The sequence below is a fragment of the Pseudochaenichthys georgianus genome, chromosome 10 (genome assembly GCF_902827115.2).
Source record: "Pseudochaenichthys georgianus chromosome 10, fPseGeo1.2, whole genome shotgun sequence".
Taxonomy (NCBI): Eukaryota; Metazoa; Chordata; class Actinopteri; order Perciformes; family Channichthyidae; genus Pseudochaenichthys; species Pseudochaenichthys georgianus.
In genome coordinates, this window is record NC_047512.1 from 24,972,484 (window position 1) to 24,993,369 (window position 20,886).

Sequence of the window (20,886 nt, forward strand, 5' to 3'; positions counted from 1 at the left end):
TTTATGCACTAACTACATTACTACTTGTGCTACAACATTTTAATCATCAGTTCTTCCTCATTTTCCTCAATTGTTCATATTTGGTTTATTAAAATAATGATATTGTGGTCATTGTTAAAAAATGTCTGCTATTATTATTATTATTTGTATAATGCACTTTCTGCCTTCCTGTCATTAGGAGTTAGACATGTAATGGCTATGTAATGGATTTGATTAGAACCTTCATTATCCTAAACTGCTGGGACATTTCGCCAATACCTTTATATTGTCTACTCTTCACTTACTTGTCAGCATAGGTCGGCATTGATGTACAGAGCCGACAGAAGACCTTGTTTATATTGGCATCATATTGAGAGGTGCAGCCAGTGACGCGTCCTAAAACCAGGAAGTAAGCTGCTGGTTCCCTCGACAAGGGTTTTGGAAAATAGCTGGAAATAAGGTCTGTGGAAAACAAACCCGTTTGATAAATGCACGTTTTGTTCAGCTGGATAATCTCCACATGTCTACCCTACTTTTATAATTTTCGAATCATAAATCTAATCAATAGATTATAAAAGGGTTTTAGGACGCGTCACTGCAGCCAACTCCATCGATCAAGCTGGCTGAAACTTTCTCTCCCTCTTCTCATACTCCCTGTCACTCTCCTTTAACTCCTCCGGTGACTTTCTTTTATTTGAAGATTGTTTTTTGCCCGGCGCTTGGCCGGTTACCGCTGGTATTAAAAACATTTGGCGAATGGTTAGGTGGCGCGATAGTCTGTAGTGAAGGAGCGCGATCCCGCTGCGCTCCGCAGCCAACAGCTGTTTGCTTTTCACCCAACAACAACGACAACCGACTCACGGAACGCTATGTTGTAGCGTTGATAAACGAAACTATTTAACTAATTTGCTAGTTAAAATACCAATACCACAGGACCATTTTTTTAAAGCAATATTTTTAGTGGCCCGAGCGGGCAAGTGGAAAGTACGTTATGCTGGCCCGGGGTGTCTAAATAGTGCTTCCGGGCCAGCGGGCCATTTAATGTCGAGCCCTGCCGGTTACCGGCCGGCCCACATCGTCCGACCGGCCCACTTCAGTACCGGCCCATCGGGATTCGTCCCGAACGTCCCGATGGCCAGTCCGCCCCTGGTCATAGGTCATAGAAGCAGGTAAAATGTTAATAAGGTGTCTTTTAATTCAGATATTTGTAGCACTTTTATGTAAACAGCGACACCCAATGGCCTCAATATAGATGACGCAAAGATATGATCGCACTACCAAATCTCTCCAATAGGATGCGCCAAATGACAGAGACAGTCCAGAGGGGGAGGGCCGAGGCTGCTGCAGGTCTGTTCACTAAAGTCCATCAACAAGCTAGTTAGCAGAGAGCGATACCATATCCGTGATGCTCAAGCAGAATATGGGACATGGACTAGCCTAACTAAGAGATATCTTCCGGTGTCTTGACAGTCACTTTCTAACGTCGGCGGAGGATCAATCCAGGTGTGTGTAAATCTCTTCTTCATTCATGCGGTCGTTGCTGCAGCGGAGAGTCTGAGCTGCGAGTGGCGGGCAAGCTCAGTCATCAGCTCCGCAGGGACAACTGGGACAACACGGCTCACTCACCGGTACGGTTGTTTTCCTGTTAGCACGCTAGCTCAGCTAACATTACCTATAAACATGAACGACTGGATATAGTACAATGTACCTGCTGGAGATTCACTGCTTATTCTTCTTATGTTCTAGTCTAGTGGCTAGCTTGTTGCAAAGGTTATTGGAGTTGCATAGTTAGCCACGTAACGAGAAAAAAGTGGTCGGCGTCATGTAAATACTGGTGATTATTAGCTGAAATTAGCTAACATGTAACGTTAGAAGTGGCGCATTGATACCAAAGCTACTTCATTGTATCCCAGACCAAAAACTTTGCATGTGAATGTGTGAGCTAGAGAATATATTTGTACTGCTTTCTTTAATTTACTGGACCATGTGCTGAGTTGTTGTTGTTTTGTTGGGAAGATGGTGCCCATTCAATAATGGTGTAGGCAGAAACATGTAGTACTATCAAGCTTGGGCTAATATTTTATACAGCCTATGATGTCGCCCTGTCGTTTATTGTCCTCGTGCAACATGTAATGTTACTCTTCCTCCCCAATAGAGCAGGAGCATGGTGGTCCCGGACAGTGCCAGCGTGCTCCTCCAGGCCGACAATGGCAGTCCCACTGGCCTCATGGAGAGCTCCAAGACCGGGTGCGAGGCGGAAGAAGAAGGGGATCAGGACCTGCCAGGGGAGGAGCTGGAGGAGGTCCGAAAGCTTCAGGAGCTTGTTCGCAGGTTGGAGGTCCAGAACGAGACCCTGCGCAACAGAGGGAGCAAATCTCTCAGCCACACAGCCTCTGTCAATATCAACGAGAGGCTGAATTGTGAAGAAGTGAACAACTCCCACCTCAGATTGGAGCACTGTGGTGAGTTGGGCAGCTCAGACTTTGAGCTGTCTCCACCTCAGGACAGCAGCAGTGGTGAAGACATGTCCCCTCTGCCCATGGCCAACAGGCTGGAGGAAGACGATGAACAGGGTCCACCGGGGAGATTTCTCACCTTGACCTGCAGCAACGGAGCGGGACAGTGCCAGACGCCAGAGAGCCCCTCTCAGGAAAGCTATGACTCAGAGACACTTGCAGAGCACGACTCCGGGGTGGACCAAACTGCACTGGATGAAGTGGATGTCCTAGATTTGGAGGATGAGTGTGCGGAAGAAGACAACGAGGATAGTTGGTAGGTTTTAATATCCACACTTTGTCCTGATAATGCTTTGATAACCTTCTTTTAGCCCTCTTATTTGGATTATCCAATATATATTTCTGTCAATATTAACATCTGAACATTTGCACATATGAGATAGATATCAAATAAAATACATCATCATATGGGCCAGTAAATATGAGTTACCCTCAATGGAATTTAATTTCTTGCAACCCAGGCAAGAGCAATGCCACATTTAAAGTTGCGTGTTACATTCGGCTGTGTATAAGTAGGGAGGAGCCCCTTTAGCCATATGAGTCACTGCTCTTTTTCATGTTAACCTCTAACTTAAAAGTGTGTTTCTCCCCCACAGGAAGTGACTATGCACTGTTCTGTAAGTTATTTGGATTCAAAATTAGACTACGTTTCTGACAAGACAGAAAGTGCATTTTTTCCTCTCATTTACAGGATCAATAATGATTTTCCTTTGCTTAACTGTGACCACTAGCTCAGAATATGTACTGTGATTAGGAGGTCATGAGGAAGTGTTATGGTTGGAGAACAGAGAGTAAGAGGGACACGGAAATAAGGAGGAGGCGGTAAAAAGATAAGCGTGAATACAGTCAAATACAGAGGTGAGAGACAGTCTATTGTTTCGTTAACTTGACTCTGAGCTCCCTGGCTGACCAAGGTGAACAGATGTGACCTATCTACAACCTGTTTGACAGGTTATAATGGAACAAATGTTTTTTTTTTAAATACCAAGCATGAATGAAAACAATGCGCAATACACATATAACACAAAAAGCGCTCTCTTAATCTTTTTCAGGAAAATAAGTTATTTGAAAATTGTAATAATAATAGCTGTTATCATTGTTGATAGATCTACATTCACTAAGCCGTGTAACACAATGCACTAAAGATCAACTAAGCCATATCTGCATTCGTTAATTCCGAAATATGGGACAGGTTGACCCTTATTTCAATAAGAGGACCTTTGCTCATTACCTCCAGTTTAAATGGCAGACTATAATCACCTGATTACCTAATTACGATTCTAATTACACAATAGGACCAGTAATATAAGGTTAATATCTAACCCATGTATATTTCATGCCAGAGTTCAGTCTAGACATATCGTTAAATGCTGTGCACATTGCCTTAAACAGCTACCATATTGTGTTCCTGATGATCACTCTAGCAGCTTAACAGCCTGACCATTCGCAGCTTATTTTCAGTTTCACATAATTAGCCATACCATATGTGCTTTGGGAGGTTATCATAGCCAAAACGTCCAGTAATCCCAACGCCGACATAATCTCCTCTGCTCTGAGCTGGATGCAGCCACATGGCTACACTGCTTTGGGTGGGATTGCGCAGCATGTGATCCGAGGGCCCCCTGTGGGACCAGAACGCAGCACGGAGATACGCCTCCGAGCTGACGGCCGCTGCAGGGCCTCTTGTTGTGCGTCTATCATTAAAAGTCCTAGAGTGCAAGGGAAAAAACAGGTTGCCAATGGCACAGTATCTGCACTCCAAATAATAGTTTCCACGCTTGATGGACAAGGTCAACACAAATCGGGCATGTCAATTCCAAATTGCCATGTGAATGTCCATCTTGTTCTTAAATCACCATCATTTTCCTCTTCAAGTTTATTTTGAGAATTACTTTGTTAACTCTTAGTAAAGTGGTGCTTATTTCACTTCCCACACAGGCTTAAACTTAAAACATCCTAATGTACGCACCGCACACTGGCAGTCGAGTAGAATGAACCTACCATTACATAACTATGAGGTCCATTTGAAATGATTGTAGAACCACTGTAAAAGTAAAATGTAAAGAGTTCTATGTTGACTGTCAAAAAATGCTGTTCCCTACATCTCAGATAAAGTTCAATATTTAAGAAAATGTAGGCTGTGCTGTGATCATTCCGGTCCGGTGTATTTGTTTTGGTTTGGTATTTGTTGATGGCGCTACATTTGCAGACCTGTGTCTTGCATGAAAGGCTGCAGCCAGGTGATTACCTGTGACCGAAACTCTTGATCAAACACAAGAAGAACTTGAATCATTATTCCACATCAAACACAAGTATCGTGAGTGAAAGAAGTAGCTCCCCTACACTCACTCTGGCAGTGTGTGTGACCTGAATATTGCCCTCAGTATTGGTGCTCATTCCAGTGGGAAATGGGTCCTTTTGTGTTTGCCCAATGGGAAGAGGATTTCTCGTTTATTGGTCCAGAACCAGTCGGTCCGGGCCTTTTGTGTATCTTACTCAAAGAATTAACCAGTTCAAAGCTTGTGGTGAACTAATGGCTGTTTGCTCTCAGTATGGCAACACAGGACGCATCTCAGAGGACGCTTTGGAAAGTCAAGTGTTGCTTTCAGGTGGGGACTTTGTGTCACTGCATAAAAAGCACCATGGCTGCTAAAACATGTCCGCCTGTCCGTGGCCTGTCATTACAGGATGAGCATGATATGTAAGGCAGATTTAAGATGAGGCAAATGTGTATTTAGCAGTCATGTTTGAGAACCAGGTGTAGGCTGTGATAAGGATGCATTACCGACTTAAAGTATTTACCCACTCACTGTGTGATCTAAGTACATAATTCACTTTAAACACACTATGTGGGATCTTTTCTGCTTCACAGCGTTTTATTCAGTGGTTCAACGTTAAAGCTGCCTGTGTTGAACATTGTGAAAAACATTCTTACTATGCATGGCATTCTCAATACTCTTACGTGCATAACTAGGCCAGGAGTTTACCCTAATCTCCAGCTTGTGTTTATGAAATCTCTTTTTCGGTTGTTGCTGGCACTTTTGACAAACATGTGTAATAAAAAGTAGATTAGACTTACTTCTGGGCATTTCCCTACCTCAGCTTTCCCCACTCTCTCCATCCCCTTTACTCTTTGTCAATCCTCTCCGTTCTCTTGTTCATAGTTTGTTTTTCTTTTGTCCATCTCTTCTCTACAGGCTGTATGTGTCTCCAAAGAAGCAAGTAGCAGGGTCAGAGTCTACACTGAAATGGTGTCGGCAGGCTCTTGACCATCGCAGCCCAGAGACAGAAATAGCTTGTCGGACCCTGATTAACCGCCTGGACCAGAGTATGTAAACACACATACATTTTCAAATCAAACCCTTTGAAATGTCTTAACCAACGTATTATTAAATCTGCATTTGTATTCATTCAAGAGATTACTAATCTTCCAGTCCATCACAAGTCTAAGATAAGAATACTGTAAGAAACTGTATCTAAAGGACATTGAAACAAGTGTCGCTCCCTTAGAGCTGCGTTAAGTGTTACCTCCCTGTGTGAATGGACTGCTTTCTTATTTACTGCTCGCCACTATTGTGTGGGCGCACCGATCTGTGGGTGTTTGAGCTGTGTGACAAAGCCCGAGCTCTCACAGCGAATGTGTACATGGTGTGTACGTCTCTACGTGAGTGAGGACAGAAGTTGGTGTCTGATCCAACAGGCCTCATATATTATTTACCCTGCCAACGGCGGCTCCTACTTCCTGCACACCGCACAACCTGAACAACAGAGCCATTCACACCGTGCTGAATGACCACATGAAGTCATGGGCTGGGTTGGATTACCCCCCAAAAAAAACCCCTCCCGGTCAGCTTTCCTTTTTGAACGGCAGCAGCAGGCCATGAAACTGCCTGTTTGCATAAAGACTATAGGGTTAGCAGAAAGGGTGAATAAAAAAACAAGACATTTTATAAAGACAATTTCTAAAGTGAACTGTATATTATGTATGCAATATTGTGACAACTTGATCTTAAAGCTATTGTGTCAAATAGTTTACACTTGCTATTACTAGTGCATTACTGTGGTCAAAGCAGGAACCCTGCAAATAGGTCTATATTTATCCATACAAAAATATGGTTGACTCTTATTGCATACATTGACCGCTGCAGCTTTATACACTGCTTTTATTTAATCCCCACAGCCCTCGGATGGAAGCAGGACACATGTTGATCAATCTGCTTCTGATTGGTCACGTGCAGCACCAGGGTGCAGAGCCATTACACACAGACATGCATTGTGCTTGCCTTCAATAAGTCAGATGCAAATGACACCTAGTTACAAAAAAACACACATCTGTCTGGTTGGTTATAACTCTGTCTACTGTCCATTTATGCGGAAGACATCGGGTAACTGGAGCTTATTAATTCTGTGTGTCACAGCCTCGTTTCCCAAAAGAAAGTGTTTATTTTTATTTTTTTAATGCATTATGAACTAGAGCTGCTGTCACATTTGGATCTAATGTAAATATTTAGCAAAAATATGTAGCCATTATAACTTAAATAGAGATGCATTCATACATTCTCCTTCACCAAACGATTATTACATTATTTGTTTAAATCCAATTAAGTCTAAAGTACCCCTCACCATCTGCCTCTGGCGGCAGATACTGTGTGTGTTCACATCGTGTCGCTCTGCACCATCCAGGCAACAACAGGATTTCCTGGGGATCTGATCCTTCATTTGTTCATCTGTCGCCATGGGTCAATGTTATTTATGCATCACCACACCCTCTTCTCTTTCTTCGCCTTCAACTCACTCTTTTGCGCTGCTGCACCTACACATGTTTGCGCTAAGACCTACACTTAAGATGAGGCCATTAAAATCAATCAATCCCATCCATATTGTTTGCTTCATGGCTCTCTTTTATGTCATCCTTTTTGAAGTGTGTGTATTCTTCTGGGAGAATCTCTAACCTCTCCTCTCCTGTTCCCCGCAGCGACTCGATGGAGGAACATGTACAGTAGCCCAGCAGAGGCAGGCTCGGCTGGCTCAGGCCTGATCTCTCCTGGGTACCACAAATCAACTAACAAATCCCTACTAACCTGTGGCAGCTCAGGTATGGCATGACATTAACACACTCTGCTCCTCATGTTCTGCTCAACACTACAGTGGGCTTTACGTCAGTTATTGTACGGATGTAGGTCAGTTGAGTTGTGTGTGCACTAATGCATCAACACTGTGTCTCCTCTGGGATCCCAATGGTTATTTTCAAAGACAATTCGAGCATGTTTTACACAGCTGTGTGTCGCATATACTGCACATTACTTTAACCATGTTTCAAAACGTACCTTAAGTTTTAATTGAATTGAATATCTACTTGCACCAGGTAGTCAATGTTTACCATTCGTTATGACTACAAATAATAGTTGAATAGCTTCTTAAATGACAAAGGTTTTTCTTCGTCATCCCGCCCAACACACATGAATGCATCACAAACAGATTCTGCCCATCCCTTCACTTCATAACAACCACAGTATTATTATTATTTTTATGATGAAAAGGTTATTGTTATTCCTAAATAAAAAGAACAGATACTATTCTCTACAGCTAATAGTTTAAACACGTCAACTTCCCTTGAGTTGTTGAAGTTGACTGTAAACAGTGTGCACCTGGCAGACAAACAGATCTGTAACAACTCTGCCGTGTGTTTTGAAAGATGGTCAGTGATTATGTAAAGTATATGTGGTTTGTACTAATTAAGTTATAATGGGATAAAAACACAGGTTTCTGAAGGTGTTTGGCAATGCTAACCAGTGTGAAATGTATGATGCTGGTGATCTTGACTTAGTCGGGATTTTTACTTTGCATTTGTGTTGCTCCTCACTTTGTCTCGCAGCACCTGGCACTTCACTGTGCTGAGACCAGCCATGCTGATGTTGTTACGAATACCCTGAAAATAACAAATCTTTGCATGATGGTGTAAATGCCTGGCTTGTCACTGGTGATGCTATCTAATCTCAGACTTTTTACATAACCAAATGCCCCTGGATGCTGATGTCATTTCCTATTTACCTCAGTCTGAGTGTTGGGCCTGTGTCGGACAGAAACGCCCATGGCAGGGGCATTTTGCATACTGATTTCCTGGGCTTTATCACAATACCAAACTTTCTAGTAGTGATTCCATTGTTGGCTTTCTATAATTCAATGAAGAGGATAGACTGCAACATTTCAAAATGTGTGCTCAAGAAAACGTTGCGGCTTCAGTCAAATAAGTATAAGAATAATTCAAAGCTTAGAACAGATGAGCAAAACTAAACTGCACTGTATTCATGTGAAAAGAAACTCTTATTTGTTGTGAATATATGCATAAGTAGGAATGTAGCACAACAGGGAAGTGAAATAATTGTTATTATACTATGATTTCAACCACCAAACCAAATGTAATGGTCAAATAAAGATTGATTAAATATCAATAAAGATAGTCTGCATTCCCACCATACATTCTTGGAAATGTTGCCAAGCCAGTCTGATAAATTACGTTAAGTTAGAGTCCACCTGGTGAATTATAAACTTAAATCTAAATTTGTCCTGGTGCAGGCAGTTATAACTCACTCGCCTCCAGCTGATTGGGACCAATACAGCTTCTATTTTCCAAAATGTAATCTATTTATTTCAGCAACAGTGTGACTTAATACTCTGCTTGTTAACCTTGAGGCGATTATATGTTAAATGGTAAATATTGATAATGCAACTATATGAACCTGATTAACCAGTCTCTGAGCAGAGTCTGACAGATCCCACAGGCAGCAAATCAATTCAGTCACCACATAGGTGAAGGTCGGCCATTTGTCATACTCATCTTTTGGTTCAAAAGGGGGATAGTGCCTTGAATGAAATGTGTTATTTTGTGAGGTAAATTTCTTCTTTTCTGCTTGGTTTAAAATATATTTATCATCCAGTGATACGATTGTCATCTGACTGTGCTGTGCATATTTTAACCTGGCACCATTGTCAGCACAATAAAAGTATAACCTGTCACTGCCAGGGTTTATTAAAGACACATTTAAATGCATACTAGTCGGATAGGTGTTTTGAACCATGAGGAAGGTGTAGCCATTGTTTCGTTCCTATCTGGAGAGCTTTTCTTTGAACACTTAGTATTTCCCCTTGAACAGAAGTGGAAATAACTGCTTATTGTTACCATGGATGTGTCAGAAGCAGCTTGTTGTAACAGCTACCCCACTGTGTTTCTACAGGTGTCCCAACAACCATGCATTCAGCCCTGAGCTCGCAGTCGTCCATAGACAGTGAGCTCAGCACATCAGATGACTCCATCTCTATGGGCTACAAGCTGCAGGATCTCACTGATGTCCAGATCATGGCTCGCCTGCAGGAAGAAAGTGAGTCATGGTGTGCTGTTCCGCTAGCATTTTTTCTTGCCGGTCAAATGTCCGGAAATAATTTCTTTTACGGGACAAATTATAAACTTACCGGTCATGTTTCAATAATAATAATAATAATTGTGTAGCAGAGTTTCCATTAGCTGGTAATTACAGGACTATGACCGGTAATATAATGCTGATGTTTAAAACTCAGTTAATGGGGCTCATTTTTATATTGCTTCAGTTTATAATCGTAACAGATCGAAAAGTTCAGATTCATTTTTCAATAAATGATGCGCTTCCACAGACAATAAAAAAACATTGTTACATTCAAACAAACTCCTTATAGTAGATGAAGTACATTATTCAAAAGTTTACATTAACTTTGGATAATAACACGGGACAAATGAACAGAACCCTTCCCCCTCTCCTGACAGCCTGTCAGTATCGTCCCATGCAACTCACTGATCCAGTAATGAGTGACCCGACAGTGAAGAATGAACATATTTATAACTAGTTTAGCTTGTTCCAGAGGTAGATCAAATAGCTAAGTGTGTTAAGTCTAACTTGAAGTGTGTGTTTTGCTCCGGTCCGTCACAGCAGACAGAGCTACAGGTGATAATGCAGAGCTGCGTGTCTCCGTCAGCAGCAGCTGATCTCTGATCTCTTTCTGCTTCACACACGTTGCATACCGCTATTTTATTGTCTTTTTCGGACACCTTAAAAAACTGCCAGACTGGTGAAGCCATTTGAGCGAGCGTCTTTTTCCGCGCACAGAGGAAAGTCTCGTGCCTGATCGGCCTTTATAGAGAGCACCGATCACTATTAAGAGTGAATATCGGCCGATCGATCGGAGCATCCCTAATTATTACCGGACATTTTGACCGGCAGGTTTTGAATTTACTGGGTTTTTATACATTTTACCAGCTAAAAAAAAAACGGTAATTACCAGCTAACGGAAACCCTGACATTTGATTGTGTTTTCATATTTTAAACGGTACACTGCTGTTGGTGAAAGCTGATAAAGAAATGTAGAAGCACAGTAACACTTATTGCAATCATCTTTTTACACCTCTGTAGATATTTAGATGGTGTGACTCCATGTATATGAAGTTTCCTTTTTTAACTGCATGTTTTTGGTGTTAGGTCTGAGACAGGATTATGCCTCGTGCTCAGCGACTGCATCCCGACGCAGCTCCACCACCTCTCTGCATTCCCTGCGGCGGGGCGGCACCTACAGCGATCAAGAATTTGACAGTTACAGCCTGGAGGACGAAGAGGACGAGTTCTGCTCCATGCCCCAGCGCCGCCATCGCTTCACGCCCTCGCCATTAGGCTCACCACGGTGCCTGTCCCCCTCCACCTCCAACCACGGTCAGGAATACAGCAGCCGACTCGGGGCCCCACGCACAAGAACACCCAGACGGTCACTTCAGGGCCCCAGTGCAGAGCTGCTGAAATTTGCAAAGAGCGAAGGTAGGCTAACAACACAGATAGAATAGCATTAATACTATATGTCGAGAAGATCAGCGTGGCCATCACCAAGAATCTTGTTGAACCCAAAGCTGTGATTACAAACACTGAAGCTGAATGTGTCATGTATGTGTGGTTCCAGAAGAGTTGAGGCACAGCATGCCTAACCTGGCCCCCCGCACCAGCCTACGATCCCTGGAAGCAGTCAGGAACAGCCGCAGCATGGAGGCTAACCTCCAAAGCTCTGGCAACCGCATGTCCCACCTGACCCAATCCCCCTCCACAGGTAACCCTTCACCTGATCCGCACCACCCCATCTGTGTCTGCCTTGCATATACCTAATGTCACTCTAATCCTAACACTTTATTTCCTAAAACCTCTGCATGACCTGAGCTAAAAACAACAACAAAAAACAACAAACACTCACACATTTACTCCTCTTATATATTTTTCACGTGTAAATACTTTCCTAAACATGTGAAAACTCAAAAAGAAATCAAATTGTTGTGTCTTTGAAGGAAATGTATGTGTTTCCCTTTGATCGCCCTTTTTATATATAAAAAAACAGTTATATATTTAATCTAATACTCACTCATACAACATGTGGGTCACAGACATGTAAGAGTTCCGCAAACCATCACAAATGTTGCCACTACTCCTTCCTTGACATACCCGAAATGTAGAGGTAACCCTCCTATCACTTACCTGCTACATGATTATTTAATTACTGTCCTTTAACCTCAACCTTGATAATCCAGTACTGCTCTTGCCACACTTTCCTACAACTCCCACAGGCCACAAATGTAGTTTGAATTTCAGTTACAGCTTATTTATCCTTTGTATATTAAATCTAAGTTGTCAGAAAGTTAGAAGTTTGAGATTCTATTATACCACTGAGCCTCTCTTCCACTCAAGGTATGGCTAGTAGTCGGCTGCATGGCAACGGCCAGTCACCTCTCTCCCTGCGGACTCCGGTTAAAGCTGTCCCTCAAATGGCAGCTGGTCGTTCTTCAAGAGGTCTTCCTGTTGTCCAAGCAGCGCCTGCAGGAGGGGGCCGCAGGGTCCAGTCCGTCGGCTTGGCTAATGGAGGAGCCTACACCCCCGGGAGAGCCTGCACCGGGGCAGGGAGGGCTGCCGCGGGCCGAGGACAGGCCCCTACCAGAAGTAAACTTTCTCAGCCCCCCATGAGGTGAGTGCTTACAAGCTATTAGAGAATTTTAACAAACTGAGGATTTTTTACTTTAATTATGACAATATTGTATTTATGTCATTTCTATGATACTTTGTCTCTTTTGTGAATGAATGCTAACTTTCTATTCTTTGGCAGGTCTTTTGGCATGGCTAAAATGTCAGATGAATCCTGGAAAGATGGCTGTTACTGAGCGTTGCCGGTGATGGAAGGATGATAACTGTTGCAACCCTCTTCTGACCTCTCCCCGTTTTCTCTCCTTGTACAAAGAACACAGCCACTGTGTCCACAAATGTGTTTTACAACCTTTGGGTCCCCCAATTATAGACTGGAGTGCTGGGCTGCACTGGATTCGTAGTCAAGACTCATCTCTTTCCCTAGCATGAAACATTGTCAACCCACACAGAGAGGCACAGTGTGTAGGCAGACAATAATGCACACATGCACACTATACTTGTGATATGGACCAACTCTGAGCTTCCAGAAGATTTGTTTGTGTCAATTTTACTTATTTTTATATGGTAATTGCGAGAAACTGCTGGAATATTAAAGGTCCCTGTTCTGTTGATGTAATTGATATGAAGACGGTCTAAATGAAGATATTGGTGGTTTGTTGGTTTTCTGTGGGAATTCCTACTACTGTAGATGAAGGTGCTGAGTGTTGCATGCTTGGTTTTTTTCCCTTATCATTGTGTAACTGCAATATGACAAATCTTTCATGTGTCCCACAATGATGTGTGCATTTGATTGTTCAATGGTTCATTGTGAAATTATCTATAGTTTGGTGTTGTATTTGAGTTATGGTCTTTGCTTACACAGCAAGGCAACTCATGTAAACCACACTGCCCTTATAAATAATACAAACATGGAAATATATGGTTTGTGCCAAGGTGCATTTCCGCTGCAACACTTCAGAAGAATCTTGACATCAAAGGTACTGTTATAATACTGCATTTTGCAGGCATTTTTACTGCATATCTATAGGTGGTTTTAAATGTGCTTTTGGATACCACTGTAATGAAGATGTGTATGCACGAAGGCCTTGTGCCTTAGACAGCTATGCACCCTCAGAGTGCCTCTGACAATTAGGAGCTGTAATTAAAATAAAAAAAATAAAGGCTACCCTGAAACTTTAATTTCTGCATTTGTTTTTATGTTTGTATTATATAAACCATGCAACTAATTTGCAGCAATTAGGCACACTATTTAATCCCTCCGCAGCACAAGGAGTAGCGGCAGCATCTCCCGGATACCTGCCTGGGTGCATCACCAAACCCCTCACAAATGAGTGCTCGACGCTACCCACCCCTTGTGACAAAATGGCCCACAGGCCTCATCTGCGGAAACAAAATGTGAACGAAGTCCGCACCCATGTTAAAAAAAAAAGTGGTAACATTTGAATGTTGTGTCTCAAATCCGGGCACAGATATGTTCCCATTAGGATAAAGTGTTTTAACGTTACTCCGCTCTCGTATGCATGACGCAAATAGTAAGGGATCAGCGGTAAACGAGGCCACGCATTGTCTGCCCCCCCCGCCCTCCCTCTGCTTGTCAGGAAGAAAGCTGATTGGCCGAGGCCTAGCAAAGGGTGCCCGGGGATCCAAAACTGCAGGCCGCACTTAGCTTACCGTCAAAAATAAACCAAAACAATAACAGACAAAACTGAGAAGGGGGAGAAACACCGATAGAGTCAGAAGAGGACGCTATCAGGTAATTTTATTTTGAATCTGTTAGAAAGGCATGTGGAATAAGACGCAAGGGCCCAGTCGGCCGTAGCGGGCCTCTTTCAGCCTTTTGGAAAACAACATGGAAGATAATGCGGCACAAGCTGCTTCACTTAGCTTAGCAAGCTAGCTAGCCTACAGGAAGATCGTCGTCGCGCGGATTAGAGCGACTTGCATAATAATGGTCATATATGGCTTGTTGGTTTGTTGGTAATGCGGGTGCCTTTATTCAGAGTGTATAGTTGAATGCATTTGAGTTTAAAACGGTCAAATAAGAGCGGTTGTCGCATTCCTTGGAGTAGCAGTTATGCTAGAACAAAATGGCGCCTCGGAGGATCAGTCCTAGCTCGCTTGCTAGTTAGCTCTGGTGAGTGGAGGGCGGTAGCCGCCCTGGTATGGCATTGCATAACGTCTGCGGTACTTTCATTGGCGGCCATAAACTCAAAGCTAGTGTTGATTTTTTGAAAGTCCAGAAATAAATACTTTTTTAATAAGATCAATGCATAAGCTCCTTGCTTATTTGATCCTTAAGTTATATATCCGCGGGACCTTAACGTCACCACAGATCCTTGCAGACATTACCCACTTGGCTTATTTTTAACCGTCATGCGACGGCAATACATAAACAAGCAGGACTCATCTTTCAATAGCTATCAGAGCTGCTGACTGTGGGCTCGTCCTCCTGCACACTGAGCGGGACAGCCCTTTGTCTCAGCTGGGCTGCAGCCATCAGGCTCAACCAGCTCCAGGTGTATTGCTATATCAGGTTGAAGCCGCCTGTAGTACTACTTATAAGCAATGGATGGAGCCAGTGGTCAACAACAGAACTGCCCTACTCCTCAGTGAAAGTTTTCGGCCCTGTGTTTTAACGTTACTCATACACATTCCATTAATTATGGTGTTAACACTGTTGTTATTATAAAGCTGAACCTATGTATACAAGTTGTGTTGTAACGTCTTTACATACCCGCCTCCTTTCTGGTCCCTTCTATTATGTGCGCAATGCCTATGAGTACCAATTGTTTATGTTTGTTTTTTTCTTTTACCAAGGGATTGATTAACTTGATGGAAGGAAGCACATCAATAACCCTGTTGGTTGTATTCTAAGGGGTTTGTCATCAAATGTGAAGGTATGTATTGGTTACTAGTCCGTGTTGCATTTTGCTTTCATTTTCACATTAGTAAAGCACACTAACACAGTACAAGAAAACTGCTAACAGTGTACACTGTAATTTTAAGGCTTTTCCCCAAGTAAAGACATGGATCAAGGAGGAGGAGTGTTGGAGCTACACACTCAGGAGCTTAAGATGCCCCACGCTATGATCATGCAAGACTTTGGTAAGTGGTCAAATAGGACAAGCTGAAAACCAATCATTTCAAAATGTAATCCAATTCACACCATCCGACAAATTTAAAGTATAGCTAAAACCTAAATATCTTTAAGATTGAATCAGTAATTTCTTAAAATAATGTAATCACTTTTAACTATGTAAGAGAGCTGCTCTATACACACTTTATAAACTATACTATACTTCTATACAATCAGGTTGATTTGGTCTCCTCTGTCACGTTGACAGGGACAATTGTCATTTGGTTTTATTGCCTACATAAATTTAAAAAAGTCACTGTTACAAACATTGTCATTCTGACGTTTTCCCAACAAACCACCATAGAGCAGGTGATACCTGTCACCAATATTATACAATATTACGATCTGTTGAGATATCTCTGCTGTAGCTACAATGTTAAACACACTGCAGCTTATATGCTCATTTTGTTTTAGGAAACTCTTTGTCATGCAGCCCTCTCTGTGTGTCTTGTGTTTACAGTTGCAGGCATGGGGGGTCTGGCTCACATCGACGGGGAGCATATTGTGGTGTCTGTGCCTGAAGGTATGCTTCTTTCTGATGTGATGACGGACGAGGGCATCCTCCTGGAGCATGAGCTTGAGGTTCACTGCCTGGAGACTGAGGTGGTGGAAGAACTCGAGACGGAAGTGGTGGAGAGCTTACATGCAGATGTTGACTGCTTGGAGGCAGAAGAGGTCGAAGGGCTAGAGACACATGTGGTAGAGCTGGAGGCTCATGTTGTCGATGGCGAGGTGGAAGTGGAGGGTCTGGAGGCGCATGTGGTTGAGGGCCTGGAAACTGAGGTTGATGTCGAAGACCTGGGAGTTCACATCGTCGAGGGCCTTGAGGAAGAAGTGGAAGTGGAGGGTTTGGAGGCGGAGGTTGTTGAAGGCCTGGAGGTAGATGAGGAGAGTCTGCAGTCGCAAGGAGTAGAAGCCCATGAAATTAGCTCTGAAGACATGGTGACCTCAGAACACAGTGTGATCATGCCTGAGAATATTATGGGCACAGAAGTTGCAATAGAGGAAGATCTGGACCCCCATCATCACCATCACCACCACCATCACCACCATCATCATGTCCTCACTGCAGACCTCATCCAGGACTCAAACCACCATCATGATGACATGCCAGACCAGGTGTTTGTGGCGGAGCTGCTGTCTGAGCACCAGGACAACACGCTGGACCACCAGCTCGTGTCAGAAGGCTTGATGGTGACCGAATCCAACTCGGAGACCATCATCCACCAACAGATGCCAGCAGAGGCTGTCTCCCTGCAGACGGACGAGGATGATGATGCAAGAAGCAGCTCTGAGGATTACCTCATGATCTCCTGTAAGACAGAATTTCATCATTTATACGTTAATTAACTTTGTTCATATGTAATACCATGTTTTATTATTGATATGTTTTATGAACTATGACTACTTGTGTTACTGTAGTGGATGAGGTGGGAGAGAAGCTGGACATAGGAGACACTCCCCTGGAGATCAGCACTGAGGTAATGGAAGACAAGGAGTGTAAAGAGGAGGACGGCTCCGAGGTCATCAAAGTCTACATTTTCAAAGCTGAAGCGGATGATGACTTGGGTAAGTGACTTTTAGAACAATCAAATCATTTCAACAATACAACACAATTCTTCCCTGTTAAAGGTAATGTTGATCATGGATTGGATTTCAATTGTAATGTTATCTCTTTCCAGGTGGAACAGAGGTAATAACAGAGGATGATTACCAGAATGGCCATCCTGACCTGGAAGCTGCATCGTCAGGCAGACTGGGAGTTGGCCGTGACAAGATGGTCTACATGGCGGTCAAGAACCATCCGAAAGAAGAAGACGATGATGAGGATGACAGTGACGAGGATGACGATGATGACATCAGTATGTCCCTTTGTGAAACCACTTTAATTGTATTGTGTCTGCCGGGTCGTGTGGCTGTAAATGAGCAAAAGGTGTCAATTAGAGTTGCATGACATGAGGAATGTGTGCAATAACGTTATTTAATATCGCCATAGCAATACAACATGTTCATCACTGTTAAATACAACTGTTAAAGTGTATTCACTTTAGCGTTCCCACTGCTTTTTGAATACTGCTAAAATACAACAAGTTGCTTGTCTGTCTGCGATACAAATCGAAAGGAAAAACACACCGATAATAGATCTCTAGTTAAACATAGGCACAAAACAAACAATTGTTAGTTAATTAATTAGTTATCTAATTATGGCTACTAGCTGAAACAATCTTCTTTTGCGCCCATAATAAACAAGCAGTTTCTTTTGCGATGAGCTCACATTGAAATGATTATGATTTATATACAACATATTGAGTGTTTGAAGGAGATCAGTAAGAGGGGGCTACTGTATGTCAGCAGTCTTTTTAAATGAGTAATCAACAACATGTTTCTACCTTTGGACAGTTTGCTCAGATATATGCCATATTAATACCTTTTGAAAGTGCATTAGAGCATATTTTCAAATAACCAATTTTAGCAAAACTTACAATTAAAAGTTAATTCTATTTTTTCCGTGCAGGTAATACCATCGATCAGGTGAAGAATGGAGCGGTTTCACCGTTTCTGCAAATCCGAGAGGGACTCGGGGACAACCGTGTCCTTAAACCCAAAACTAAGAAAAAGAAGAAAGGAGATATTCGACAGTCTCAGACTGGTATGGACAGATTTAGAATTTGTGTGAAGAAGATAATTTGCTAGTGAGAATGTAATATTTTTGGATGGATAACAGTATTTCCACCGCTCTCTTCCAGCTGTTATCATCGGACCAGATGGGTTGCCCTTGACTGTCTACCCCTGTCACCTATGTGGAAAGAAGTTTCGCTCAAGAGGCTTCCTCAAATGCCACATGAAGAACCACCCGGACCACCTGCTGAAGAAGAAATACCAATGTACAGACTGCGACTTCACCACCAACAAGAAAATCAGTTTCCACAACCACCTCGAGAGTCACAAGCTGCTGAGTCTCAACGAGCGCTCTCCAGAATACAGCGAGTACGCGCGGCGCTACCACGAGTCCAGCCCTCTGGGCTCCGACAAGCTCATCGTCAAGGACCGGGAGAACAAACTGCATCACTGCAAGTACTGCGATTATGAGACCGCTGAACAGGGTCTGCTCAACCGTCACCTGCTGGCTGTGCACAGTAAGAACTTTGCACACGTGTGCGTCGAGTGCGCCAAGGGCTTCCGCCACCCGTCAGAGCTGAAGAAACACATGCGGACCCACACGGGCGAGAAGCCCTACCACTGCCCGCACTGCGAGTTCCGCTGCGCAGATCAGTCCAACCTAAAGACTCACATCAAGAGCAAGCATGGCGCCGACCTGCCTTTCAAGTGCAGCCACTGTCCGCAAGCATACGCCGACGCACGGGAACTCCAGCGGCACATAGAGATGGTGCAAGGCCACAAGACCCACCAGTGCCCACACTGTGAGCACAAGAGCACCAACTCCAGCGACCTGAAACGACACATTATCTCTGTACACACCAAGGACTTCCCCCATCAGTGTGACGTGTGCGAGAAAGGCTTTCACAGGCCCTCGGAGCTGAAGAAGCACGCAGAGACACATAAGGGTAACAAGGTGCACCAGTGCCGACATTGTAACTTTAACGCCCCGGACACCTTCACTTTGAGTCGCCACATCCTGTCCTTGCACACGAAGGACCTTCCCTTCAAGTGCAAGCGCTGCCGGCGAGGGTTCCGGCAGCCGGCGGAGCTGAAGAAACACATGAAGACACACAGCGGTAGAAAGGTTTATCAGTGCCAGTATTGTGAGTATAACAGTACGGACGCTTCTGGCTTCAAACGCCACGTTATCTCCATTCACACCAAGGACTACCCACACCGCTGCGACTACTGCACCAAGGGCTTTAGGAGGCCTTCGGAGAAGAGCCAGCACATAGCCAGGCACCACAAAGACATGTTGATGTAATGTCATCGCGCGCACACACACACACACACACACACACACACACACACACACACACACACACACACACACACACACACACACACACACACACACACACACACACACACACACACACACACACACACACACACACACACACACACCTCCTTCCCCAGTAAATCTGTGTCACACACCCAGAGGTAATTTTAGTGTATTAACAAAGAAATGACAGATGTATGCTGTTGATAAAGACGACAACATCATAATTGCCGTTCTGTGTTCTGTGTTGTAATGGGTGTAACCCTCCTCCCCCAGGGGTAATGCAAGAACACATTTTAGATGGGGTGAAGTGTAACAAAAGAAAAGTGTACACTGAGTGGGACAGCTGTAAATTGTGTTTCGTTTCGTTGCAGAAAATCACATATGAACTTATATTCAGGGTCTCAAATGTCTATATTTTTATACCCCACTCAGCGGAAGTGCTGCAAGATGATGACTGTGTCCTGTAAATCAGAAAGTGGTGCTTAGTGAACGTCATGCCAGTTCTTCAGATGATGTGGAATGTGCACCGGAGAAGTTTACCTCCATAGTACACACTAGCATCTCTGTTCCCTATTAACCAGCTTTACCCTGACACTTCTGTTCAATGCCATCACGTCTTTTAGAGGCAGGGCCATTCATGAGATGGTTTTGAGTGATGTTGACACGCATTACGCACCTTGAGAAGATAGTTCATCAAATCTAACATTTGAACTTCCATCATTTGGGATTTTCCTCCCAAGCTTGAACACTTGGAGTTCCACTAAATTAATCATGTATGATATAGGCTTTATTCTATTAAATATGTCTTAAAGTTGAATCAGAGATGTTCTGGTCTGATCAGCGGTGTCTAACAAGGAGGAGAAATGGTGTCGCTGGTATATTAGTAGAATATCCCTTGAGTGTACACAACACATTTCCCATAGTTCACAGGTGTATTTATATGAACTTGGCAGATGGTTGGCTTCACGTTCGGTAACCTTTGACCTGATTACATCTGGTGGCCATAGTAAGCTGCATAGTGCGATGTTACCTAAAGCTAAATGTGCTCTCGGCTAACATCGACTGCAATCATGCCTTACATCTGTCGCTCTCTTTCCCTTAAGCACTGAGGAACACAGCTAATCAGAAAGGAAGTGATTTTTAACTCTCAAACATACTGCATCAAAACCATTCTCTCAGAGATTGTGTGTTTGAGTCAGTAGAAAGCACTTTAATAACTTTTTTTTTTTTTTTTTTTAATTACGTGTGTGTACATATATAGATATTTAAATATATCTATATATAAAACCTAGATAATAAACAATTACAGAGCTTTGTGAGTTGGTAAAA

The 20,886-nt window shown here is 43.2% G+C and overlaps 2 protein-coding genes across 5 annotated transcripts in view; both read left to right on the forward strand.

The window, feature by feature from the left end:
- Positions 1-1,061: 1,061 nt before the first annotated feature.
- Positions 1,062-13,654, forward strand: LOC117454202 (SLAIN motif-containing protein-like). Of its 4 annotated transcripts, none has more exons than XM_034093341.2 (10): positions 1,062-1,148; positions 1,274-1,607; positions 2,135-2,751; positions 5,693-5,823; positions 7,471-7,590; positions 9,731-9,874; positions 11,003-11,332; positions 11,472-11,615; positions 12,245-12,518; positions 12,657-13,654. In XM_034093341.2, the coding sequence occupies exons 3-10, from the start codon at positions 2,144-2,146 to the stop codon at positions 12,709-12,711; spliced, it is 1,806 nt and encodes a 601-aa protein (XP_033949232.1). In that variant the 5' UTR covers positions 1,062-1,148; positions 1,274-1,607; positions 2,135-2,143; the 3' UTR covers positions 12,712-13,654. The 4 variants fall into 4 exon arrangements, with proteins under 4 accessions (XP_033949232.1, XP_033949234.1, XP_033949233.1 ...); XM_034093343.2 differs by having other exon boundaries at positions 2,140-2,751; XM_034093342.2 differs by having other exon boundaries at positions 1,274-1,482.
- Positions 13,655-14,095: 441 nt separating this feature from the next.
- Positions 14,096-20,886, forward strand: part of znf711 (zinc finger protein 711) — a 7,175-nt gene continuing 384 nt past the window's right edge. The window contains exons 1-8 of the mRNA XM_034093200.2: positions 14,096-14,228; positions 15,293-15,372; positions 15,482-15,580; positions 16,072-16,926; positions 17,034-17,180; positions 17,294-17,473; positions 18,127-18,261; positions 18,359-20,886. The exon at positions 18,359-20,886 is cut by the window's right edge and continues 384 nt beyond it. Coding sequence (XP_033949091.1) covers positions 15,502-15,580; positions 16,072-16,926; positions 17,034-17,180; positions 17,294-17,473; positions 18,127-18,261; positions 18,359-19,536 — 2,574 coding nt within the window. The 5' untranslated portion in view covers positions 14,096-14,228; positions 15,293-15,372; positions 15,482-15,501 and the 3' untranslated portion in view covers positions 19,537-20,886. The remainder of the gene's footprint in view (positions 14,229-15,292; positions 15,373-15,481; positions 15,581-16,071; positions 16,927-17,033; positions 17,181-17,293; positions 17,474-18,126; positions 18,262-18,358) is intronic.

Coding starts and splice junctions, on each gene's coding strand:
- LOC117454202 (XM_034093341.2), top strand. CDS start 2,144: ATGGTGGTCCCGGACAGTGCCAGCGTGCTCCTCCAGGCCGACAATGGC. Junction 7,591..9,730: donor ACTAACCTGTGGCAGCTCAG/GTATGGCATGAC, acceptor GTGTTTCTACAG/GTGTCCCAACAACCATGCAT. Junction 12,519..12,656: donor CTTTCTCAGCCCCCCATGAG/GTGAGTGCTTAC, acceptor ATTCTTTGGCAG/GTCTTTTGGCATGGCTAAAA.